Source organism: Cydia fagiglandana, chromosome 11 (assembly GCF_963556715.1).
Source record: "Cydia fagiglandana chromosome 11, ilCydFagi1.1, whole genome shotgun sequence".
Taxonomy (NCBI): Eukaryota; Metazoa; Arthropoda; class Insecta; order Lepidoptera; family Tortricidae; genus Cydia; species Cydia fagiglandana.
The window spans coordinates 2,058,175-2,085,122 of NC_085942.1; the positions used below are offsets into that span (position 1 = coordinate 2,058,175).

The 26,948-nt window shown below is 40.3% G+C and overlaps 2 protein-coding genes across 2 annotated transcripts in view; one reads left to right on the forward strand and one right to left on the reverse strand.

Annotated features, from left to right (window-relative positions):
* LOC134668772 (calcium-transporting ATPase type 2C member 1) overlaps positions 1 to 26,948 on the forward strand; it is an 82,564-nt gene that overhangs the window by 29,892 nt on the left and 25,724 nt on the right. Inside the window, exons 4-9 of the mRNA XM_063526231.1 lie at positions 12,483 to 12,639; positions 13,776 to 14,034; positions 14,932 to 15,169; positions 17,380 to 17,511; positions 19,038 to 19,204; positions 20,641 to 20,786. Coding sequence (XP_063382301.1) covers positions 12,483 to 12,639; positions 13,776 to 14,034; positions 14,932 to 15,169; positions 17,380 to 17,511; positions 19,038 to 19,204; positions 20,641 to 20,786 — 1,099 coding nt within the window. The remainder of the gene's footprint in view (positions 1 to 12,482; positions 12,640 to 13,775; positions 14,035 to 14,931; positions 15,170 to 17,379; positions 17,512 to 19,037; positions 19,205 to 20,640; positions 20,787 to 26,948) is intronic.
* LOC134668484 (inducible metalloproteinase inhibitor protein-like) lies at positions 1,344 to 8,137 on the reverse strand. The gene is made up of 5 exons (XM_063525933.1): positions 8,015 to 8,137; positions 7,204 to 7,395; positions 6,249 to 6,437; positions 5,433 to 5,618; positions 1,344 to 1,483 (listed from the first exon to the last, which is right to left on the reverse strand). The coding sequence occupies exons 1-5, from the start codon at positions 8,082 to 8,084 to the stop codon at positions 1,461 to 1,463; spliced, it is 660 nt and encodes a 219-aa protein (XP_063382003.1). The 5' UTR covers positions 8,085 to 8,137; the 3' UTR covers positions 1,344 to 1,460.

Consider the following 26,948-nt stretch of genomic DNA (forward strand, 5'->3'; position numbering starts at 1 on the left):
TACAATGATGGTGGCAAACAGGAATACGGCCCGCCCGACGGTAAGCGGTAACCGTAGCCCATGGATGCCTGTGACGTCAGCAACAGTGATTTTACAATTCGTCGCACCTGTCACGTTGGTGAAACAGGGGCCAGGTGAAAGGTGAAACTAAATAAAAGCTTGTAATAAGAGAAATCTAAACTTTAGCCAAAAATAAAAATGGTTCGATTGGTTCAGGAATCTTTGGCATTTGATGTAATGGATGGAATATTATTTTATTAATATTACCTACAGTCGTATTGATTAGCTTCCTAAAATAGTTTTTAATACAGGGCTATATTTAGAAAAGGTAAACCTGTATCGTGTTTATTGATATATCTGATAGGTTTTTAAAACACGTACCTACCTAGATTGTATACGTTGACAAATACTCATGACCATAGGTTATACAAACACTAATAAATTTTGAAAATCTTGCGGTTAAATCATACCTGCAAGGCACATAAAGTTTTGTTGTCGTGATAGACTTCTAACCTTAAATGATTGTAATCCTGACTTGAAAGATACAGATCCTATCTCATCCCAGCTGACCCCTGAAAGGGTCAAGCCTGGCTTTTGAGATTAGACGCAATGGAATAGGTATAAGGTTACATATAGGTGAGCCTGTGAGGCACGAAATATACAGTTGCCATCAGATATATCGGAGCGGCCGAGGCGCTCACAAATATGAACACGGCTTTATCGTCAAGGCGCCAGAGTGCCTGTTCAGATATTTTGTGAGAAAATCAGAATCAGATATTGATTCTGATGGCGTCTGTAATATTGTGTGCTCATTTTCGAAGTTGGCAGAAGCCGATAAGGTAAAGTCCAAAGGAAGGGTTATGATTATGAAATCATAAGACATAAAAGAAAAACAAAACGAGCCATGACGTCGGATGCTACTCGCGTGGCGTGGTCAACAGGTCAGCGGCAATGATCTTACTTCTTACTTATAAGACTTGATTGTTCTTTATAATATACCTGTCTACAACATCATCACTTAGCTATAGAATATTTTCCTGCATTGACATATAATCTTTAAAAATATTCCTCATATTCAAGGTCACAGGAAGCCATTATAATAGTTGCTACGATAGTAAGGTACAGTCAAGGTATTCAATTTAATATTGCCACGAACAAAATGTCAAAAATATGTAGGTATTGTAAGTATGCACGAGCTTATTGCCCATGCTTTAAAGCAGTGTGTATGGACTTACGTGTTTTTGGCACTTTATCTGTGTCGATATTTAATACCCTGTGCCTACATGCTGATATATATTTTTAACTTATTACAATACTAAGTTAAATTGTACTCATACGAAGTATTTTCATTGTGTAAATACTGTATAATTATTGGACCGAATAACATAAAAAGGGAAAGGGTACTATCATATCATAAATCAAATACAAATAAGTTTGTTTCTGCAAAGACTCGAACCGACTTAGTCAGATGTGGAGTACGAAGCTGAAACAATAAAGTAAATGACATTAATTAATAGTTAATTATCTATAAATATTATAAAAAACACATACAGGGCGTTTTTTGAACAACTATCCATATTGTGGGTGCAAGGTGATTATATAGGCCATAATGAACAACTTTTTCTATGGGACCAACCCCGAAATCCCAAAAAAAATGTTGGCCTTCCCATAGAAATCGTCGACATCCACTCGACCAAAATGTATGAAACGGCCAAAAATTTTTAGTGATTTCAGAGTTGGTCCAATAGAAAAAGTTGTTCAGTATGTATAATCACCTCGCACAATATGGCTAGTTGTTCAAAAAACGCCCTGTATAATGTTAAATTGGAATTTTTGCATATGTAAGTAAATATTCTTTATTGCACCAATAAATTATAAATTTTACATGTAAATACCGTATCGTTAATTATGGGGACAACTTTACTAAGCCGTTTTTTTGTGGTATTATATCCTCTAGCCGCCCATACGTCAAACCTTGCCAAGCAAAATGAAATTTTATTTTATCAACACAAAGTTCAAATTAGAATGGAACAGGAGACCTTTTTATAGGTCTCTGGGCGGCTAGAGGATATTTTTATTTCAAAATTACACATGTGTTTAATTAGTTCTTTAATAAGGTACACATTTCGTCCTGGGAGCTCGACGTAAAGCTGGTTTGGATGAAATTTACCCAATCCTCTCGAGTAACAATAACGACTGCTTTTTGCGGTTTGCGAACAAGACAATATCACACTAAAAAAATCGTACTATGTAAACAGCAATTACACATGATTCGTATTAGTGTAGTAAATAAAGGTAGTGGACCCCGCAGTAATTCCTCAGCCAGAAAAAACTTTACAGTATGATAAAGTATCAATAAATAAAAAGTATTGTATAAATATAAATAAATAAATAAATAAATAAATATTATAGGACATTTTTACACAGATTGACTAAGTCCCACAGTAAGCTCAAGAAGGCTTGTGTTGTGGGTACTCAGACAACGATATATATAATATACAAATACATACTTAAATACATAGAAAACACCCATGACTCAGGAACAAACATCTGTATCATCATACAAATAAATGCCCTTACTGGGATTCGAACCCAGGACCATCCGCTTCGCAGGCAGAAAGAAATATCCAAAGAATAATAGTAATAGTATTTAAGTAAATACCTAAAGTCATAAATCGTTAATAATTTTTTACGGAAAAATGCTCCGTTCAAACTTTCGTCTCCACCGGAAATATTCATGTAACGTATTGCAACAATATATGACATAACAATAACGCTAGGCCAACAGAGCGCTGGTGGCCTAGCGGTGAGAGCGTGCGACTTGCAATCTGGAGGTCGCGGGTTCAAACCCCGGCTCGTACCAATGAGTTTTTCTGAACTTATGTACGAAATATCATTTGATATTTACCAGTCGCTTTTCGGTGAAGGAAAACATCGTGAGGAAACCGGACTAATCCCAATAAGGCCTAGTTTACCCTCTGGGTTGGAAGGTCAGATGGCAGTCGCTTTCGTAAAAACTAGTGCCTACGTCAAATCATGGGATTAGTTGTCAAGCGGACCCCAGACTCTCATGAGCCGTGGCGAAATGCCGGGATAACGCGAGGAAGAAGATGACATAACAATAAAAAAAATCATAGCAGAAATACCAATAATTTATTTGGTAAAAAAAAAATTCGGATGGAGGAATTACTCGGTTAAATAAATAAACAGATTTGTATGTTTACGTATAAATACCCAACTTAGGAGTGTTTTTAGGGTTCCGTACCTCAAAACGAAAAAAAAGAACCCTTATAGGATCACTCGTGCGTCTGTCTGTCTGTTTGTCACAGCCTATTTTCTCGGAAACTACTGGACCAATTAAGTTGAAATTTGGTACACATATGTAAATTAGTAACCCAAAGATGGACATATTTTTTGTATAATTTAAAAATACATAGGTTCGAAGTTATTTAAGAAAATACAAATAGCCAAAAAATGACCATTCCCCCTGTATCTCCGAAACTACTGGGTCTAAAATTTTGAAAAAAATACACAAAATAGTTCTTTACCTATAGATGACAGGAAAACCTGTTAGAAATGTGCAGTCAAGCGTGAGTCGGAATTATGTACGGAACCCTAGAAACGCGAGTCAGACTCGCACTTGGCCGGTTTTTTTTGGATATTTATAATGTTAGTTTCGGCTCATACTATACAATAACCAAGCAAAATTTCATCGACTGTGGAATTAATGCATGGGTCTCCATACAACAACTTGCTTCGTTTACTACGTTATATAGCGAAACATCTGGACATAGTCTAAGCATTTCTTTTCGTTAAAAATGTTTAGGATCTGTGCATGGTCGCCTTTTAGAGAATATGGCATGCTACTTACGACAACTCTGATTTTGACTTTTTTAACAGTTTTTTTATTATTTTCATTTCATTTCATTTGACACCTACTATAACTATCATGGAGCGTTCGACCCGCTCTAGCGATGGATCAACGCCATGAATGTCCGTTAGGCTTTGGTTTTTAGCTTATTCTTCTAGCTGTCTCCGTCATTTCGCTTGCATCAGAAATTGAAGGGATTCCAAAACGTGGGGTGAAAAATCGTTTTTAAATTATGTAAAAATAAAAATTCACCACATTTATTCCGCAGCTGCTCAATTGAACAATCATAAAGAGGACACTTAGATAACATGTTTTGGCAGCCTATTAACCTGTTGTTACTTTAAATCGTACCAAAGAGTTGGTGAAATAGTCTCAAATTCAGCTCGATAAGCTTGTGCGGACTATATTTGCTATACGGTATTAAAAGCATCATAAAGTCCCTAAAATAAAAAAAAACCGGGCAAGTGCGAGTCGGACTCGCGCATGAAGGGTTCCGTACCATATTAATGCAAAAAACGGCAAAAAAAAATCGGTCACCCATCCAAGTACTGACCCCGCCCGACTTTGCTTAACTTCGGTCAAAAATCACGTTTTTTGTATGGGAGCCCCACTTAAATCTTTATTTTATTCTGTTCTTAGTATTTGTTGTTATTGCATTTATTGATAAAAACTACGAAATAAACAAACAAATATAATAAAACTTACAAAACTATAGATAAAAAATTTGCCCTAGATCGCCGTCAACGGGCAAAGTGCCCAGAAGGCTGGCCGTATTCCCCCGCTGTATAGCGATGCTAATACGCTGGGCGAAATTGTGGCCAGCCCTCTGGTCACCAGAAGCCTCTATTAAGCGCGCCGACAAGTCTTTGGACAGTCGACGCGCACTCGGCCCCCACGGCCCCAAAGTTTCGACACCAAACGCCGCAAATATGTAGCTGCTTCCCAGAGCGGCATATTTGCGGCGCTTGAGGTTTTCGGCTGAGGAAGCCGCAGCGCCAGCAGAATCTTTGGTGCTTGGAACATGAGACGGTGCCAGGGTATCAACGCAAGTAGCGTCCCAAACTAGCGGCCGACCCATGCTCCAAGGCACCAGTGTCATTTGTTGTTATAGCGGCAACAGAAATACATCATCTGTGAAAATTTCAACTGTCTAGCTATCAAGGTTCGTGAGATACAGCCTGGTGACAGACGGACGGACGGACGGACAGACGGATGGACGGACGGACAGCGGAGTCTTAGTAATAGGGTCCCGTTTTACCCTTTGGGTACGGAACCCTAAAAAATGTCAAACCTTCTTAAATCTGATATAGCTTAAAAATACCCACAGATCAAATTCTTAGAACATAGAAATACAAAATAATACACATGCCAACAGTTAGATCAGGTTTTTATCTGTCCCTATACTTAACGATACGGTCTTTAAAACTACAAAGACATAAAATTGTAATGCTTTGACTACAGCACACTACTCGAACATCTGTAAGCTACTTTTTGGATCCAAGTACAAAATATCAGCAATCAGCATTGACTTCTTAGCTATCCGAAACTGTAAGTTACTTACGACAATCCGAAGCCAGGATACAGAGTCCAGTTGAATTTCTGTTATAACCTGGTTTGCATTGACATCCTGGGTAGCATGGTTTTAGCTCAGCGCATGGTGGCTTGTCGTCTCTTGGGCATTGAGGATAGGGACAGGGTGCGTTGCACGGGGACAACCACGTTTGATTTCCTCCGCAAGGTTTTGGAGCTGAAAATGATGTTTTATTTCAGGTAAGTATTATATAGTAGTTTGTGTTACAAAGGATCTAAAGTCTAAAGTAGAATCCTGAGCGTAATGAGGGATTCAAGTGTTAACGCCCAAGACGAACTAATTTTGATACCGTGTGACACATACTGCTTTTCACATCAACTTTGAGGAAAATAAAGAAAATCTTAGTGGTGACACAATCTGATGCTTACACAGATTATTTAAGCTAAAATTAAAAAATAATGTACAAAAAAATTTTAAAATAGTATGCCAGAACAGATAAGTGTTACTTTGATCCCTCCTAGCAGGGAAGAAAAGTGCCACTTTGATCCCTCCTAGCAGGGAAGTAGTCCCTTTTTCGAATTGGTGATGTGATAAATTGATCTTCTTAGGTGATCTACTAACCCAAAAAGAATAAAGACAGAATAAATATAAGCTCCCTGACACAAATGACTGCGTTGTGATTAGTACCAATTAAGATAATGTGAACAGTCAGTAGCAGAAGTTGCTAAGCGGGCGAGGTGTTCAGAATTACATTGACGCGCTCTTATTATCTTAACTATAAAGTCGCGTCAAGATCATTTTGAACACCTCGTCCGCTTAGCAACTATTGCTGCTGGCTGTACGTACGACAGTCTTCGATCTTGATACATTCTCCATCTTGTCTTAAGTATCCTTCTTCACACATGCAGCCACCAGGGCATGGTCCTATTATGAAAGGACATATAATCGGTCTATCCAAATCTTCACAAGTTTCGGGAATGCATTGACCAGCGTAACAATTTATATATCTTTCGTGTTTCTTGGTGCAAATGTAAGCTGAAATAAAGGATAAGTAATAAAAATAAAATGTAGTAAAGGTTTGGCACTTCTTGGTATAAATTCTTGTATTAATTGCAGTTATTTGGTCCCATAATAAAACTAAGTACAGTCAGCCAAGAAAGTGGTCTACCACTTTTCGACTCTATCATCTGATTGATAGAGTCGAAAGTGGTAGACCACTTTCTTGGCTGTCCGTACCTAGTTTTGCATGACCTGCATGTTTACCTCGAAGCATCTTGTACCTGGTTATAGTTAACTTTTTGGACGCCAATTACCGATATCTCCGAACCAGAGGTCCAACGGCAAAGACTGATTAATCGGTCACAGACCACAGAGCAACATAGACCTACGTGCATATGCATAAAGTTCATATTCAGTTTTGACACTCCGGTGACGTGGCGTCAGAGTGACAGCTTTTGTGTTTGACACAGCGTCGAAAAGGTTAAACATGCTACTCATAAATTATTGCATTTTTAGTGTTCCGTACAAAACTTGTTTACGGAACACTTATGGGATCACTTCGGTCTTGTTTGTTTTTTGTTACTAAATATAGAACGTCACTGATTGTGAGACCTTGAGACAATAGTTTTTTGTACCTAATTTAAATTCAAATGCATCTACGTAGGTACATCATAAAAACCAATAAGGCTTTTCCTTATTCAGATTATTATTCTGGTGCTCAATTTGATAAGACCGACTCATAAAATAAAGTGCCACCATAATTATGATAGTTATACTTAGTTATGTAAGAAGTGCAACTTACAACACTGTTCCTCCGGTATGCATGTTCCATTCTCATTTCTTAGATATCCGGTTTCGCAAACACAGCCACCTGGGCATGGTGGTATTTTTCCTGGACAACCAGGTGGATGCACTAAGTCGTTACAAGTTTTGGGGTTACATTGGCCGGCAGGACAGTCGATGTATATTTCATGTCGTCCTTCGCACGTCTTACCTAGAGAACGATTAAATAATAAAATATAATGTATGACCGGGCTCAGATGGCGCGCAATAAGGGTATGCTGATGATATAACAAATTTACTTAGTTAACAGCACTTTTTTAAAAACCGAACAATATCATGATCGGGCCATGCTCAGTGTAGGGTTCCGTAGTTACCCGTCCGTCACAATAGGCTGCGTTGGAAGGGGGTTATTAGCAAGTATTATGTACATAACAAGCAAAAGGGAGTTAAGGGAGTAGGTACCTTCGCAGCGCTTTGGACTTACCAACGTCTTTTTATTAAGAAAGGAAGACTTTTTGCGATAACTCGTTGTTCAACATGTTCGTTATAGTTTTCATTAAACGTCTTTCATATGCTCTATTTTCACGATTTTGGACCCATGGTTCAAAAGTTGGCCGGGACACTTCTTGCGAGATACTTTTATTCAATTTTTCATTAATAATTACACCCAATCATACGAGTATCTACTAATGTTACAGCGATATTTCTTAGCAGCACAGATCATAAATTATGGGACTATTTAACTCAAGAAAGTGATGCTATTGTGTACCGGTTGGAATATGGTAGCCACGTAATTTGTTTATAAAATAATTAGGAAGTAAATTACTTACCAATGCTAACAAATGTTGTGACTATCGCCGTATAAATTATAAGACATATAAGAAAAACAAAACAAGCCATGGCGACGGATACGTCCGCGCCGGCAAGATGTCGACGAGAATGATCAAGTAGCTTAAAAAATACGTAAGCGTGCGCCGCATTCAGCAGACGTGCATTTGGTTTAAACTTTTTTTGGTGGTTTTGGTTTTGGCTATTATCTCACAATCAAGTTAAAACCAATCCTTTGGCTACGTGATGCTAAGTTTAGAGTGCAGCAAGTGACTTTACATACGGCATTTTGTCACTGGACGTTAATGCACTTTTATCCAATAACCGGCTGTGCAATTTTACCGGTTTCTCTATAGCGACTTTGGGCCCGATTCGGATTTTGAAATAGACATCTATTGATACTTGTTTTAGTTGTCTATGTTATACCTATTTGTTTTCTATCTGTCCTCTTCGACTTCGTTCGAAAGTTGTTTAAAATTTTCAGTTTAATTTTCACTTTTTTAGGAATGATATAAAAGAGTCCTTGTATTACAATTTTTACAACGATATATTATTAAATATCTTAAGAACGGGTCACTCACGTATTTTAAGTCGAAAAACGCTCGACATGTTTCACTCCGTACCCGCGTGTCTGCGCCGGTCCGTCACCGTAAACGCAAGCTCCTGATGACACTCACATGTCGAGTTTTTCGATCTGTGTTTCACGGATGTTTGGTTAGTAGTAGTAGTAGTAGTAAACTCTTTATTGTACAAAAAGACATATTAAAAATAACATACAATTAGCAAGAAGTACAAAGGCGAACTTATCCCTTTGAGGGATCTCTTCCAGTTAACCTTTGAGTAGATGAGAGGAGAGAGTGAAAAGAGGGTGACAAATGCAGCAAAATGTACAACAAGGTACCAGAAAGATAAAGGATATAAATACATACAAAATTTATAGGATAAACATACATATATTACACACGTACATTAAGGTGGTACTGGTGCTCGACGCGGTCACAGTACATGTCATCTTGAAACTTAAGTAATTGTCAATAGAGGTGACAGCAGGGTGCCAGCTACCTATTGGGCATTAGCATGTCGAGCACTAGTACCACCACCTTACATGCCGTATTTCATTTGTAGACTTTAAACCACGCCAGCCTTCGCGTCTCACGTTTTATTAATTCATATTGCTTTCAGCGCTTTCAGCATATGTTCATGAATAATAACGTAGCCCTCCAATACGTTTGTACTAATTTAGGGCAATCAGCAAAGTGATGAGTCGATGACGCATTTGTATACGTACGGTAGACTACCTAATTGATCCGTTTAAAGTACAGTTTTAGCCCCATTTTCATAAGCTTTAACTTGCCCTGTTAGAATGTAGGCGAGTAAGTTTGTTAGTTAGTGTGGGTCAAATCTTGTAGGGTTTTGACCCGATTTCCGTTTGAGCTGAAAATTTTCATACATATGTAAAGGGGCCCACTGATTAACAGTCCGCCGAACGGTATAGGCCTGTCAGCTAGAATAAAATTTGGACAGTTCCGAACAACTGACAGGCCGATACCGTCCGGGGGACTGTTAATCAGTGGGGTAATATTTCGTGCCGCTTTAGTCGAGTGCCATTAATTGCAATTGCAATATTGTGGTACCATCGATCTTACCTGATGATGGAGGCAGGTGATGAAATTATAAGTTATAGACGTGCTCTGAAGTTATCTGGAATATAATACTCTATATATAATATTGTTGCGGAATATCATACTCGTCCAATAATACCTTTCGGTACCGCGTTTGGGCCAGATTCGGATTTTGAAATAGACATCTATTAGATATCTTTTAGATTTTGGGGATAATCTTGAACGATTTCCACAGGATATGACTAAGAGATCCAATTCACATCTAATATCCATTAAGATAGATAGAGTAAGATATCCATCTTACTCTATCTAACGTAAAAGTGACATTGGTTGCCCGAATTGCGCTGCAACTAGTACGTGTCGTCTCTTGTGAATATCTTGAAGTTCGAATACGGCAGTTTCACATTTATGATTGTCAACACATATATCATGATAATAACACGCTATTATTGAGTCCTCACGTGTCATTTCGATGACAATGAACAGACAGAATAGAATATCATGACGTATTGTTTAGATCATAGCTTACGCTCAGTGAATCTGAAAATTGAAACCGTAATATGTGTTTACTATTCGTAGCTTACATAGTTATATAGATTATAACTAAAAATAATCACAAGATATTTACTGTCTAAATTTATTACGATAACATTGCTTTGCTGTTCCTGCGACCCTTAGGGCCGGCACAGATACCCACGATACGACGTCGTATCGTGGGACGACGCGGCGTCGTACACGTTGCGACGTCGTGTAACGTTGCGACGTCGTGTCGTAGAAATCTACGACGTTGTATCGTGGGCACTATACGACGCCGTGTCACGTTGCGTTGTTGTGTCGTAGAAATCTACGACGTCGTATCGTGGGTACTATACGATGCCGTATACGTTGCGACGTTGTGTCGTAAAAACCTACGGCGTAAACAGTAAGTAAACTTTCTGTGACTTCTTAGAGGTAATAGCAGCAAAACAAGAACATGTCTGTTGCAATCCTTATATCTTGATTAACTGCGATGATTTTTTACATTTTCAACGTCATGGTAGTAACATCCCGTAAATGTTACCATGGTTACCAGTATAATTTGACAATGGGTTAACGGTTTAACCGCTTAACCTCGGGTTAGTGGGATGGTGCAAGTGGCCCTTAGTGTGCAGTTAAATGAAAATAGAAAACAAAAAAATACAGTTGTCTATTGCACAACTATTGAATTACTAGTATTAAACGGTTTTATACAAATAATTCAATATTTGTGGAAAATTCTTAATCAATAATTTTCCACGATACATATTTTATAGACTGATATATATAAGTTACTCTATGACAGATATGTTATGAAAGACGTGACAGATAGACGGACGGAAAGAGTCATATGGGTTTTTTGTACGGAACCACATTTTTGGTACGAAACCCGAAAAAACATAATATGTATTAAGAAAAGCGCTAAAATGAATGCATGTAGTTACTGTTTACCGTCATTGCCATTATCTACTAGAGCCTTTGCGAGCTGTCTTGCGAGCCCAATGGTCACGCCATTATGAAAAAAAGTGTCTGGACTAGTAGTATGAAGGCATATGACATATGAGTACAATTATTAATTTGTTGTGCTAACGGTACTTTCGAATCGTAGTCTGATTGTGATCGACTAATACTACGATACGATATCGTGTCGTGAATCAATCAATTTACATCGTCGATTTCCACGTTACGGCGCCGAAACGTGACACGACGTCGTAAAAAGTCCAGACACGACGTCGTATTGTGCCGCGACACGATGTCGTATCGCGCCACGATACGAAGTCGTAACGTTACACGACGTCGCAACGTGAGATGATGTCGCGTCGTCTCACGATACGACGTCGTATCGTGGGTATGTGTGTTGGCCCTTATGTCAAAAAGGAATTTGATTTCTGTTTTTATATTTATTACCACTGCTTGGCAAAGGAGGGAGGCCTTTCCACGTATCCCGGTTTTGAACAGTCTCCCACCAGTTCCTATCAAACGCGTCATGATTTCTGTTACCATATCGATTTGTTGTAACGATTTCCCAGATATTTCGGCAGTGTAAAAGTACTAAGTATATCTGCTAGTATACCTATATTTAGTAACATATATCCAATTATCCACCGCCACGAAAGATGTCAAGAAGGTTCAAGACACGCATTTATTTGCCTCGCAAACTCCATGCCGAAAGTAATTTCACGGTATGTTTCGCACACGTTTTAGGGTGCAGGAAAACAGCCGACTTATGTAAAGAAATGTTTGCTTTCAGTTGCCTCGAAATACACGCGATTCTCTGTGAAATGTTTCGTTGTTTACATATACAACATATATGTGCAGCGGGCGTATGGGGAAACAGAAGGGGTAGCTCATAGCGGAGCTGTATGAAGAGTTCTGTTATGAGTAGGTAAATAATGCGCGATTCTGTATCGCGATAAACTTAAAAACTACTGAACGAATTCTCATGCGGTTTTCACCTATCAATAGAGTGCCTGCGAAGCCGATGGTCCTGGGTTCGAATCCCAGTAAGTGCATTTATTTGTATGATGATACAGATATTTGTTCCTGAGTCATGGGTGTTTTCTATGTATTTAAGTATTTGTATATTATATATATCGTTGTCTGAGTACCCACAACACAAGCCTTCTTGAGCTTACTGTGGGACTTAGTCAATCTGTGTAAGAATGTCCTAGAGTATTTATTTATTTATTATTTATTTATTTAATATAGTGATTTTTGAGGAAGATTTTGGTGTATAACTTATTAGGGTTTTGTTTAAAACCGGGCGAAGCCGGGGCTGGGCGTTAGTAGAGAATACTTATTTTAAATTTTAATGCTCTTCTCTTTTTTGCAGGTTCCGCCGTAGTAAGCATCATCATGCGTCAATACGACGACGCCATTTCCATCACGGTCGCCATCATGATCGTGGTCACCGTCGCCTTCGTTCAAGAATATCGCTCAGAGAAGTCGCTCGAAGAACTTAATAAACTCGTCCCGCCTACTTGTAACTGGTAATTTGAACTCTAATAACACACTGTTAAGGTCCATTTTACGTCAATACGACGACGCCATTTCTATCACGGTCGCCATCATGATTGTGGTCACCGTCGCCGTCGTTCAAGAATATCGCTCAGAGAAGTCGCTCGAAGAACTTAATAAACTCGTCCCGCCTACTTGTAACTGGTAATTTGAACTCTAATAATACACCGTTAAGGTCCATTGTACGTCTATACGACGACGCCATTTCCATCACAGTCGCCATCATGATTGTGGTCACCGTCACCTTCGTTCAAGAATATCGCTCAGAGAAGTCGCTCGAAGAACTTAATAAACTCGTCCCGCCTACTTGTAACTGGTAATTTGAACTCTCATAATACACTGTTAAGGTCTATTTTACGTCAATACGACGACGCCATTTCCATCACGGTAAGCATCATCATGATCGTGGTCACCGTCGCCTTCGTTCAAGAATATCGCTCAGAGAAGTCGCTTGAAGAACTTAATAAACTCGTCCCGCCTACTTGTAACTGGTAATTCGAACTCTATTTATACACTATTAAGGTCTATTTTACTACGAGATATTATTCGTTAAAAATTAACGCTGTGAAGTCGTTTGAAGACTTTGAAGAACTTAATAAACTCGTCCCGCCTACTTGTAACTGGTAATTTGAACTTTAATTACAAACAAATAGGGTCCATTTAACAGAGGTACTCATAATAAAGTCCTGGCATTTGTAGAGTCGACGTCAAAAATATTTTTACACTTTTGCACCTTGCCCTTCGTAATAAGGCGAGAAATGTAAACGTATCTGTGACGTCGACAAGAGTATCGCTCCGAGAAATCACTAGAAGAACTTAATTAACTCATTTTTCCTACTTGTAACTTGTAAATTAAACTCTAACTGGACATCATTAAGGTCTATTTCACTAAACAAGGCATGCGTCCAAAAATGTCGCTAATATAGTCAATAAAAGAACTGAGCAATGCTTGTCCCTCCCGCTTGTTTTGGTAATTTGAACTCTGACTACGATGCAACAAAGTTCACTTCATAAGTAAACATGTCTCCAGCATCTCGATGTCCACGATTAGATGGTTAAACAAACTTCAACTTTAAGTTGACCTACTTAAAACTCACTTTCCTTCCAGCCTCCGCGAAGGCAGCATCGAGCACTTCCTCGCCCGAAACCTGGTTCCCGGCGACATAGTCCATCTCAACGTTGGCGATCGAGTTCCAGCCGACTTACGACTATTCGACTCAACGGATTTGGCTATAGACGAAAGTTCCTTTACTGGGGAAACTGAGCCGGCTGTGAAGAATATATTACCGAATAAAGCGGCGGCTGGGAGGGTTAATAAGGATAATATAGCGTTTATGGGAACGCTGGTCCGGTGCGGTAATGCTAAGGTTAGTTTATTTCGGGTTTGGTTAGAGATGAAAGTTCCTTTACTGGAGAAACTGAGCCGGCTGTGAAGAATATATTACCGAATAAAGCGGCGGCTGGGAGGGTTAATAAGGATAATATAGCGTTTATGGGAACGCTGGCGCGGTGCGGTAATGCTAAGGTTAGTTTTCGGACTTAAGTTTAGATTCTACGGATTTGGCTATAGACGAAAGTTCCTTTACTGTGGAGACGGAGCCAGCAGTGAAGAATATACTACCGAATGAAGCAGCGGCTGGGAGGGTTGATAAGGATAATATAGTATTTATAGGAACGCTGGTTCAATGTGGTAATGCCAAGGTAAGTAAAAAAAAATCGCTTAGGTACATGTTTAATTTATAGACTTGGCTATAGACGAAAGTTCCTTACTGAGGAGACGGAATCGGTGGTTTAGAAAATACTACCGAATAAAGCGGAGGCTGGGAGAGTGAATAAGGATAATATAGCGTATGGGGATGCTGGTGCGCTGTGGTAATGCTAAGGTTAGTTAATTTTTACTGATTCACCTGTTATTTACGGACGTAGGAATCTGAAGACCGACATAAGACTAAACCATCATCACAAATGCATTCTGTGTCACAAGTGAAATAAAATTGATATAATTCTTGAGTGCTTATGTTATTTTAACGATTTTAAGTGGGGCATTCCGCCAGAATGAAAACTTTTGTCGGTGAGGTGACGTGTTCTTTCTGAATAACATGTTACCCTACCTTTTGTAACATATACAAGTAAAGTTGATTTTGAAGATAAGTTATCGTGTCAAATTTCATCTTCTTAGGTTTATTAGTATTAAACGTTTGATACAAAGTTCGAGTAAAAACATTTAAAAGAACAGTATTACAAATTAACATTGAAATCTCCAGGGTATTGTGGTCAGCACGGGCGAGCGCTCCGAATTCGGCGACATCTTCCGAATGATGCAAGCCGAAGAGGCCCCTAAGACCCCGCTGCAGAAGTCCATGGACACCCTCGGGGCCCAGCTGTCCCTGTACTCCTTCTGCATCATCGGCTTTATCATGGTGGCGGGCTGGCTTCAAGGGAAAGCCCTGCAGGAGATGTTCACCATTAGTGTCAGTTTGGCTGTCGCTGCGATTCCTGAGGGTAAGTTCGGCGACATCTTCCGAATGATGCAAGCCGAAGAGGCCCCTAAGACCCCGCTGCAGAAGTCCATGGACACCCTCGGGGCCCAGCTGTCCCTGTACTCCTTCTGCATCATCGGCTTCATCATGGTGGCGGGCTGGCTTCAAGGGAAAGCCCTGCAGGAGATGTTCACCATTAGTGTCAGTTTGGCTGTCGCTGCGATTCCTGAGGGTAAGTTCGGCGACATCTTCCGAATGATGCAAGCCGAAGAGGCCCCTAAGACCCCGCTGCAGAAGTCCATGGACACCCTCGGGGCCCAGCTGTCCCTGTACTCCTTCTGCATCATCGGCTTCATCATGGTGGCGGGCTGGCTTCAAGGGAAAGCCCTGCAGGAGATGTTCACCATTAGTGTCAGTTTGGCTGTCGCTGCGATTCCTGAGGGTAAGTTCGGCGACATCTTCCGAATGATGCAAGCCGAAGAGGCCCCTAAGACCCCGCTGCAGAAGTCCATGGACACCCTCGGGGCCCAGCTGTCCCTGTACTCCTTCTGCATCATCGGCTTCATCATGGTGGCGGGCTGGCTTCAAGGGAAAGCCCTGCAGGAGATGTTCACCATTAGTGTCAGTTTGGCTGTCGCTGCGATTCCTGAGGGTAAGTTCGGCGACATCTTCCGAATGATGCAAGCCGAAGAGGCCCCTAAGACCCCGCTGCGGAAGTCCATGGACACCCTCGGGGCCCAGCTGTCCCTGTACTCCTTCTGCATCATCGGCTTCATCATGGTGGCGGGCTGGCTTCAAGGGAAAGCCCTGCAGGAGATGTTCACCATTAGTGTCAGTTTGGCTGTCGCTGCGATCCCTGAGGGTAAGTTCGGCGACATATTCCGAATGATGCAAGCCAAAGAGGCCCCCAAGACCCCGCTGCAGAAGTCCATGGACACCCTCGGGGCCCAGCTGTCTCTGTAGGTACTCCTTCTGCATCATCGGCTTCATCATGGTGGCGGGCTGGCTTCAAGGGAAAGCATTGCAGGAGATGTTCACCATTAGTGTCAGTTTGGCTGTCGCTGCTTTTTCCTGAGGGTAAGTCATGAGATTTGAGGCACGATTTGAGAGTATGTGAGGGCGTGCTGCGCTCCGAATGTCGGGCTCCGCCCGAGCGTCCATTCTTTAGCAATATTTCACAAGCAAAAGTCACTAAGTACTATTAAAAAATTAAAGTAACAATGCACTTTATTACACTTGTAACACGGTTGTCCAATAATTTCAATGGTGATGATGATGATGATGCATTCCTGTTATCCCTCATTAGGGACATAGGGCTCGCAGAAGAATCCTCCATTTGTCACGATCTTGAGCGGCTTCTCCCAGCTGCTCAGATCGTGCTTTGCCCAACTTTACCGTGCAAGGGGCGCTGAGTCAGTGCGCGAAGGCCGCTTCGGATGTTGGGCCTTTTCAGACGCAAGGGCGCGCGAAACGCGCTCTTATCCCTTCTGGTACGACAGCCGCCGCAGGCGCCCAAATGTGATGCGCGCGAAGGGCGCTCCAAATGTTGACATTTTTTGCAGTATGTGAGAGCTTCGCCCCACCGTTTGGTCTGAAGGCGCCCAGTACTTGAGGGCGCGCTCCATGGACACTAACCATTTTCCAGACACAGTACGATTAATCGACCATGTACGCGCTAGTATTTTCAACTTTAGCATTCCGATTTAAGATTCAAATTAGATTGCACTTTCGGGAAATGTGACTGCCTACAAATTCATCATCAAAGCGTGGAATATGTTTTACGGGAAAATCTTGTTCAGTCGACGTCAAAAATATGTTAACACCTTTGCACCTTACTCCTTTGTAATAAGGCTAAAAGTGTAAACATATATCTTTAACTTCGACTGTAGATTGGTGCGGCCTGGAAAAGGGTTAATGAAATTTTTGTACACTCTATGAGTGCAACCTCTGTGCGTGTTACTACAGAATAAATAATAGTACTAGGTACAGAAGACTCACTCTCTAACAAAACGCGTCTGTTACGATCAGGACAGATATGGCCGCTATTAGGTTGCGACAGCGCCACGCGCGGCTTATGGCTAGCCATGGGGTGGAACGGATGTACTTGTAGCTACCTGTAGCAAAGCGACGAAATCGCGGAGTGAGCCACGCCTGGTGTTACGTGTTACTCAATAATCAGAATGTTATTGATTAAAATTTACACAAATCTTAAATTCTCTTTTTCCATTTCAGGGCTACCCATCGTGGTGACGGTCACTCTTGCGTTGGGTGTGATGCGGATGGCGAAACGCAACGCGATCGTGAAGAAACTGCCCACCGTTGAGACACTCGGCTGTGTTAATGTCATTTGCAGTGACAAGACCGGTTCGTATTGCACTATTTTGAACAGTCAGCTGCAGAGAAAAGGTACCACCTCTGCATAAAAGTTTGTATGTATAACAAACAAACACAAATTATCTTAAATACAAAATGAAACGTATATCTGGGTTCGAGGTTACGGCGGTAGCCGTGAATCTTGTAAACGCAGATTCGATTTCTGCTCTGAGCATTGAAGATCTTGGCCATATTTCCATTCCGTTCGTATATGACATCCCTTTCAGTTTCCTCCTCCTTGCTTCGTGTGACCTCCTAGTGGTACACATAATTCCGGATTGCAGATTTCCAGCCTATCCGATCCCTTGCGACTTCTAAGGCATCATGAACCTTCATGGATAGCGATTTGCTAACGTGGTCGGAACATCGCGCTGGACCGCGGCCCCTTCTCTTTCCTTCCACCGAACCTGTGACCATTAGCATTTCTAGGTTGTATGTATGTATATATGTCACTTTAAAGCACATAAACAGGTTTATATAAAACGGACAAAAACAAAACAAAAATAAAAAGGTTATGTATAAAGGCGAACTTGTCCATAAAAGGATCTCTTCCAGCTAACCTTTGAGAAATAAGTCTCCAGTCCAGTCTGTTGTCTCCAGTCTTCCTGGCTATGTGTCCGAAGAATTCAAGTACTCGAGTGACATGTGGTTGAGAGCCTGGCGGTTCCTCCGAGCTCCTTGAGTATAGAGGCGTTCAGTTTATTGAGCATACCTATGTGATATCAAAAATAATAGATAGTATAGAGGGGTCCTGTCATAGTAAATGTTGTAGTCACCGTAAATTTACTGCCATCTATCGACACACGTATAAAATTATCAAAAAAATGAATGTAGGATAAATGATTTTATTATTTTTATATAATTTTGACCCATGTTCATTCACAGATATCTGTGTTAAAATTGTTAAAAATGAAACGGTGTCGTCACGCCATCTAGCCGAGAATAGGTTAAAGGTGTGTGCGCCATCTATCCGAGAATGACTTTTACAGTACATATGGTCCTATTTTCCCGCACTAGTGCGTAAAATAGCACTTTTCGTGCGATGTCAAAAGTTTAAAGGGCCATATGTACTGTAAAACGTTGTACGATACACGTGCGAATAGGTAATTCGCAACTCGTGTCGATTTAAAACACTCCCTTCGGTCGTGTTTTAATTTATCGCCACTCGTTTCGAATTTCCTCTTTTTCGCACTTGTATCGTAAATAACTAAGTATTTCTTGATTTCCGAGGCACGTTTTTTTCTTAGACTTTATTCATCTTATATGAAGTTACATATGTCTTTGGTGTTATAACACTTTAAACTCTCGCGTTTTGTACACATATTTAATTACACAACTCAACTCAAACAACTCACTCTTGACCTGAGCACTCACTCACTCACTCACTCACTCTTGAGCTGGTGCAACTCAGCTGAAACTTCGGAATTAAAGGTAAAAACAATGAAATTATATCGCGGTAGACCCGTTTGTGTAATTAAATATGTGTGTGTATATTGGACTATTGGTGTTATTTACAGGAACGCTAACAAAGAACGAAATGGCAGTGACCTGCATGTCGACTTCCGGCGGCCATATCGCGGAAGTTCGCGGCGCGGGCTACAACGCTCGCGGCGACATCCAACTTCGTGCTTACAAAGGACGAGACTTGGATGTAGCAAGATCCGCTCTACAGACCATGCTCGAGGTAAAATGGCGTTAGAGTTAGACCAAGAAAAGTCTGCAGCGATTTTGATAGCCCACGCACACTGAGAGAAAAGTACAACAAAAATACACTTAGAATTACAAAAATAAACTTAATCCTGGGACAAGGAGAGTTAACTAATAGGAACAAATTGACTTTTGCAATTTCTATTAGTTCTTGCAATTTCTATTATCTGTTTGTTGAAATTATATTTGGGATTACTGAGCTGTTTGTAGAAATAAATAAACTTTACAGAAATAGTGAAACGTCCATAATTATTACTAAAACTTCATTTTTTCCCCCAGTACAGAACTGTTTTTTGATTCCTGGTGATGATTTTTCTCTCAGTGCAGCGCAACGCCAACGTCGAGTTATCTGTCATTTTGACTTATGTATTTTAAAAAAAGGGATAATACATAATTTAATTAAATCAGGCCCGTAAAGCTTGCATAATTGGGGAAAACTCCACATTTAGATGAACCAAGATACTCTGTGGTTAGTAACGTATTTAATATTGTATGCAAATTCTCGCGCCGTGCAAATGGCAAAAATTGCATTCGTGATACCTATGTAGGCGTGAAATAAAAACCGGGCAAGTGCGAGTCGGACTCGCGCACGAAGGGTTCCGTACCATAAAGCAAAAAAAAAAACGGAAAAAAATGCAAAAAGAAAACGGTCACCCATCCAAGTACTGACCACGCCCGACGTTGCTTAACTTTGGTCAAAAATCACGTTTGCTGTATGGCAGCCCCACTTAAATCTTTATTTTATTCTGTTTTTAGTATTTGTTGTTATAGCGGCAACATAAATACATCATTTGTGAAAATTTCAACTGTCTAGTTATCACGGTTCGTGAGATACAGCCTGGTGACAGACAGACGGACAGACGGACGGACAGCGAAGTCTTAGTAATAGGGTCCCGTTTTACCCTTTGGGTACGGAACCCTAAAAAAGGGATAAAACATAATTTAATTAAATCAGGCCCGTAAAGCTTGCATAATTGGGGAAAACTCAAAATTTAGATGAACCAAGATACTCTGTAGTTAGTAACGTATTTAATATTGTATGCAAATTCTCGCGCCGTGCAAATGGCAAAAATTGCATTCGTGATACCAAAGATATATTGATTGAGTAAGATGGGTAAAATCTAAGACAATTTCGTGCTTCGAATTTGACAGGTAAACGAGATGGCGCTGTACAGCTCCATACATTTTGCGGTAACTCTGATAGTCAAAAGTTGACGTTTGACAATTGAGTCACCGCAAAATATATGGCGGAGTACAGCGCCATCTTTTTTGGTTGTCAAACTAAGGGGCACGTTTTTTTCTTAGACTTTACCTCTCTATTACAATATATTCTCTTTGGTGATACCTATGTAGACGTGAAATAAAAACAACCCAGAACCCACTCTCTTCCATAACAATAAAGTTGAATTTCAGGTGGGCGTCCTATGCAACAACGCGGTCATCCGCGACGAAACTCTATACGGGCAGCCGACAGAGGGCGCTTTACTCGCGGCGGCCATGAAGAACGGGATGGATGACGTCAGAGAACAATATACCAGGCTTCATGAGATACCATTCAGGTAACAATAGCGACACTCTTTAAGGGCCACGGGGTTAACCGGTTAAGCCTGGAGTTACCATGGTTACCAGTACAATATGACACTGGGTTAACGGTTTAACCGGTTAACCTCGAGTTAGTGGGATGGTGCAAGTGGCGCTAAGGGTGGTATTCCATCTGTCCAATATCTTTGTCCAATGTGTATTGTGTCTTACATTAACAAAGTAAAATATGACCTTGGACGTGATCCAATATTCAATAAAAATATTTCATAAATAAGGGAAGTAAATATGGCATATTTCTATTTTTAAAGTCCACGAATGACAAAAATCATAGTCACAGGCGTCCCAGCCAAAAATGGCCGGATTTTGTAGTCATTAGATGATAAAAACGTACACTTTAAGTCATAAATAAATAACCGAAAATAACCGTAACCGGTTATTCGAGTTTCCAATATTCGGTTAAGAAATTTTGTCGGTACGGTTTCGGTTACGGTTATAACCGATTTGCATTCCCTAATGGAGACTAGAACTCTAAACAAAATTGGTGTTATATGTAAATGTACAGCTCACACTAAGGCCAACTTGCACCATCCCACTAACCCGGGGTTAAGCGGTTTAACCGTCAACCCAGTGTCAAATTGTACTGGTAACCATGGTAATTCCAGGTTTAACCGGTTAACCCCGGGCTAGTGGAGTGCAAGTGGGCCTAAATAAATTACTTTAAATTCACAGTAGGGCAGATTTAAGCCCGATTTAGACGATACGAGAACTCGCATGCGAGTTTCATACCATTTTATTCGCATGCGATTTTAATTACATTGCGGACTGTGGATTACGTCCAATTCAACCGACCAATCAAAACCCGCAATGGTATGAAACTCGCATGCGAGTTCTCGCATCGTCTAAATCGGGCTTGTCCTGTCTTAGGGTTGTATTATCCTTATCCTCATGAGAATTTAATTACAATCAGATAACGATGGTAACCGGGATAAACGTTAATATTAGAGATTCCGATGGACATTAACATTATGCATTATTTATTTATTTCTATTCGGAGATCCAACAGCTGTTAACATGTTAATAGGTTTTATAGATGTGATACAAAAAGCCAATTACAGGTTCTCACCAGTAAATACAGATTAAGAAAGACAATTGGTGGTTAGCACTAATGCACTACACATTCATTTAACGCCAAAAGCAGAGTAACTCATTTTGATTTCCTATTACTAAAGAAGATTCTAAAGAAGCAAGGAAGAAACACAGCACAATGAAATTTCTAATTCCAATAAGCCATGCTCATTTAAAGAATTTCATATCATATTATGAAAATAGGATTTAGTTTTGACTGTTTTCATAATTTATCGTTAGATGTCACTCTACCGAGCGTATACTGGCTAATGCTGTGTTAACGTAGGATATACTAGAGCGCTCTGATATAACTTATTTATTTGTATGAAATACTATTACTTATTCTTTTTTTGGAGGTGACAAAGTCATTCAGTGAATGAACACCACCCCGAGTCGCTTAACTTTAAATCCGGGCAAATCCATGATGGCAGATTATACGATTTTAGTACCAAGAAAAGGTAATAGGGTAGATATTTGCTGAGAGTGAGAGGGTCGAATGGATTTATCCGAATTTGAAATTAAGCGACACATTTACAAGTATGTCGCTTAACTTCAAGCTCTCTTAGAAAATATCTACCCTAACGTTATCTAATAATATGAATATGAATATGTAAGTAGTTTCTTAAGTTGTTGTTAAAAGATATTTTATTGTTGTATAAAATCTACCGCGGATGGAGTATCGAGACAAACCTTACTGGTTTAACGATACTTTTGTAATTAAGCTTAGATATTGTGTTGTAATTACCTGGAAAAAAAAATACCAAAATCGATAGTTTGAAGTGAAGCGACTCGGGTATTCCACCTTTCCAATGTGTATTTTGTCTCACATTTTGCTTAATGAGAGAGTGAGATGCAATTGACATTGGACAGATGGAATACCACTCTCAAATATAATTCACATGGAGCAGAGCTTCTCTGGAAGCCAAGAAAATTTGAACCTTATTACGATTACGTTAGATTTCAATTATAAATGGGTCACGATCTTGTCAAAATCAAAAATCGTAATTATCTGTGATGTAATGGACGACCTATAACATATTATCTTTGACATAGACTGTAACAAAAACCGGGCAAGTGCGAGTCGGACTCGCGCACGAAGGGTTCCGTACCATAATGCAAAAAAAAAAACAAAAAAAATGCAAATAAAAACGGTCACCCATCCAAGTACTGACCACGCCCGACGTTGCTTAACTTTGGTTCAAAAATCACGTTTGTTGTATGGGAGCCCCATTTAAATCTTTATTTTATTCTGTTTTTAGTATTTGTTGTTATAGCGGCAACAGAAATACATCATCTGGGAAAATTTCAACTGTCTAGCTATCACGGTTCGTGAGATACAGCCTAGTGACAGACAGACGGACGGACGGACGGACGGACGGACGGACCGACAGCGAGGTCTTAGTAATAGGGTCCCGTTTTACCCTTTGGGTACGGAACCCTAAAAAAGGATAGATAGTATATAGAGGGGTCCTGTCATAGTAAATTTTGTTGTCTCAGTAAATTTACTGCCATCTATCGACACACGACTAAAACTCAAAATGAAAACGTATTAAATTATCAAGAAAATGTATATATAGGGATAAATTATTTTATTATTTTTATATCATTTTGATCCATGTTCATTCACTGATATCTATGTGTTAAAATTGTTAAATATGAAACGGTGTCGTCACGCCATCTAGCCGAGAATAGGCTAAAGGTGTGTGCGCCATCTATCCGAGACTTTTTCTTGATTTCCGAGGCTCGTTTTTTCCTTAGACTTTATTCATCTTATACGAAGTTACATATGTCTGAATGTATGAACGTGCTAATGTCAGCGGCATTGAAGCCTATCTAATGCGGCGCCAGCTGCGATGGTGTGGTCATGTCTCCCGTATGTCTAATAACAGAGTTGCTAAGCGCATCTTTTACTCAGAGTCAGGGAATGCAATAACCGGCCAAACTTCATAACCAGTTTCGGTTACGGTTATTCCCGTAAAATAACCGAATATCGGTTATAATCGGTTACGGTTATTTTCGGCAAAAAATTATAAAATAACAATGAAGTCATTAAAACATTACGAAAACGAAGGTACAGTATTAGGGAATGTGAGTATAAGTCTTCGTTTTTTTAATAAAACACACAAAATACAGTAAAAGTAAAATATGACCTTGGACGTCATACAATATTCAATAAATATATTTCATAAATAAGGGAAGTAATACTTTATTATTAAAGTGTGAATGACAAAAATTATACTCGCAGGCGTCACAGGCAAAAAGGCAGGATTTTGTAGTCATTAGATGATAAAAACATAGAATTTAAGTCAATAAATAAATAACCGAAAATAACCGTAACCAGTTATTCGAGTTTCCAATATTCGGTTATGAAATTTTGACAAAATATTCCGTTATAACCGAATATTTCGGTTACGGTTACGGTTATATGCAATTTTTTCTTGAATTGCGTTAAAGGAAGATTTTTTACGTCACTAGGAATTTTATTAAATATTTTAACTTACATAAAATAAGGTGTGCGAGTTGTTTGTTTGAGGCGTGTTTTAGGGGCATTCAATAGGTTTTTTTGCCTTGACATCCGATTGTTGTATGTTATGACATCAACATTTTCACTAAAGTATTGTTTGTTTCACTGCATTCACTGTAAAGATAGGCTACGTCAGTCACCTAAGAGCTCACGATCGTCGCTCTCAATAACTAGTACAACCCCAGTCGCCGTGGCCGAAACCGGCTAGGGCAGGATGATGTATGAAGGCCTAGTGCGTGTTTCCCCAATCTCTCGGCAGATGTCGCTGTACCGAGCGTAAACTGGGTAACGCTGTGTCGATGAATGTTAAAAAACCACTATTGAAATTGAACGAAAATAGATGAACCGCTACTAATTAGTCTGCGGAAAAATAAGTCATACACATAAGGGGTTGTGCACAAATCACGCGAGGCGTTTTCGACTACTTTTGCAGTAGCAGTTTGCGCCGTAACTCGAGTGTATCTACCATAGAGGTACAATAATATGGAGATGACACGGGGGAGGGGCTAAACGACCGAACGAGATACACTTATGGAAACGTCAGTGGGAGTAGCAGAGAAAGCGGGATTATTGCTTGTCCTTGTCACAGTTTGTTCCCCACCAAAAATTTTGTATGGTTTATGGTGGGCAACAAATTCAATTCAATTCAATATATTTATTTCAGACTGCATAGGTTCATAACATTGTTAGTATTACAAGTACTTACATTTAAGAGTTAGTGCCTACATACTAAACATACATTAAAATAATTAATAATTATTATAATATCCACGACACAAAACTAATTAACATGTAATAATAATATATCAAAATTAAAATTAAAATCAGTATTAAACAATTAAATTCCTAATTATTTTACATTAAAAATGAGAGGTCTGTCGCCTGTATGCAAATAGTTCCAATGCCTCATAACAGGGCACTCACACTTTTCAATAACAGCACTCAGGAGGCTATTGGTACTCTCTCGCACTCTGCGCATCAGGGAGGCAACACGTTTCCGCAGTATCGTATTAAAGCCATCCGTGTTAGCCTCTAGAAACATGCGCGACGCACTGCACCAGCGAGGCAGCCCCAACAGCATCCTGAGGGCGTTATTGTACTGGACTCTTAGACTATTGATGGTTTTTCGAGTGTAGTTGGTCCATAGGCTGCAGGTGTAAAAGGTCTGGCAATACGCTTTAAACAATGTGATTTTTACGTCACGTGAGCACCTAGCAAACCTACGAACCAACATATTAGCTCTCATCGCCATAGCCCTTCGTTCACGTTCGATGTCCGCGTCATCGGAGAGGCTCTCGGTAACCCAGTGACCAAGGTACATGAACTCGGTGACCTTTTTCAAGGGGACTCCAAGCAGTTTTACTGGTGGCACTGCTCTCAGTTTTCTAGTTCCAGCCTTGAAAACGAGAAGTTCACTTTTCTTAACATTGTACCTTAGCCCATGGGCCGCCGCGTACCCCTCACAGATATCCACTAACATCTGAAGAGCCCTTACCGAGGGACACAGCAGCACCATATCGTCGGCGTAACTGATATTATTAACGAACTTTCCATCTATAGAACAGCCTACGCCGGCACTGCTGAGCTCCTCGAGAAGGTCGTTTACATATAGGTTGAAAAGTCGAGGAGAGGACAGCCCCCCCTGTCTCACCCCGCATTCCAGCCCATACTCCTCAGAAAAAGAACCAGCCCACCTAACCATATTCGTTTGATTTGTGTACCAAAAGCGAAATAATTTTATAATTTCTTTAGGTATGCTGGTTCTACTATTCATCTTTGCCCACAGTACATCATACGACACGAGGTCGAATGCCTTCGACAGGTCCAAAAAACAGGCGTAAATGGGAGTGTTTCTAGTCACATAATACTGAACGGTATGCTTTAGTCGAAGTATTGCTGTTTCAGTTGAGAGCCCAGGTCTAAAACCAAACTGAGCTTCATTTAGCGCAATATGTTTACTTATACATCGATCAAGCAAACCGTCCAGCACCTTTGAGATGACAGTTGCCAGGGATATTGGTCTATAATTGTTCCTGTCGGAGGCATCCGCCGTTTTACTTTTAGCAATAGGCACCACCACTGTCTTTAGGAGATCTCTTGGAAGGTACCCGTGCCCTATACATACATTAAAAAACAAAGCAAGCACCCTAGGTAAGTGGACCCCCGCATGCTGCAGATGTTCGATGCTGAGGTCGTCATGACCCGGTGACTTACCACGTTTCATATGTTTGATTAGCTCATGCACATTCTTCGCTGTAAAACGTACAATTTCACCATCAAGTCGCACCTCCTCATCAAACATCTGCCGGGAAGGTCCTAGAGGCGACTCAACTTTAAACTGTTTAGCAAACAGTTTAGCAATCTGCTCCGGTTCACACACGCCGTCCACGCTCGCAGGTACCCGCGGCGGTCCCTCTAGGTTCTTAGTGTGCTTCCAGAAGCGCTTGAAGTCCTTTGCTTTATGGCGAGCTGCTAACATATCCATTTTTATTTGTTCCTCGTTATCTTGACACCATTTCAGCTTGGACTT

Bases quoted from the DNA above. Each gene is read 5' to 3' on its own strand.
- LOC134668484 (XM_063525933.1), bottom strand. From the start codon at position 8,084: ATGGCTTGTTTTGTTTTTCTTATATGTCTTATAATTTATACGGCGATA. The intron at 5,619-6,248 runs GTACGTACAGCC...CATCATTTTCAG, and splicing joins TATCAAGATCGAAGACTGTC to CTCCAAAACCTTGCGGAGGA. The intron at 1,484-5,432 runs GTAAGTAACTTA...TTATTGTTTCAG, and splicing joins TATCCTGGCTTCGGATTGTC to CTTCGTACTCCACATCTGAC.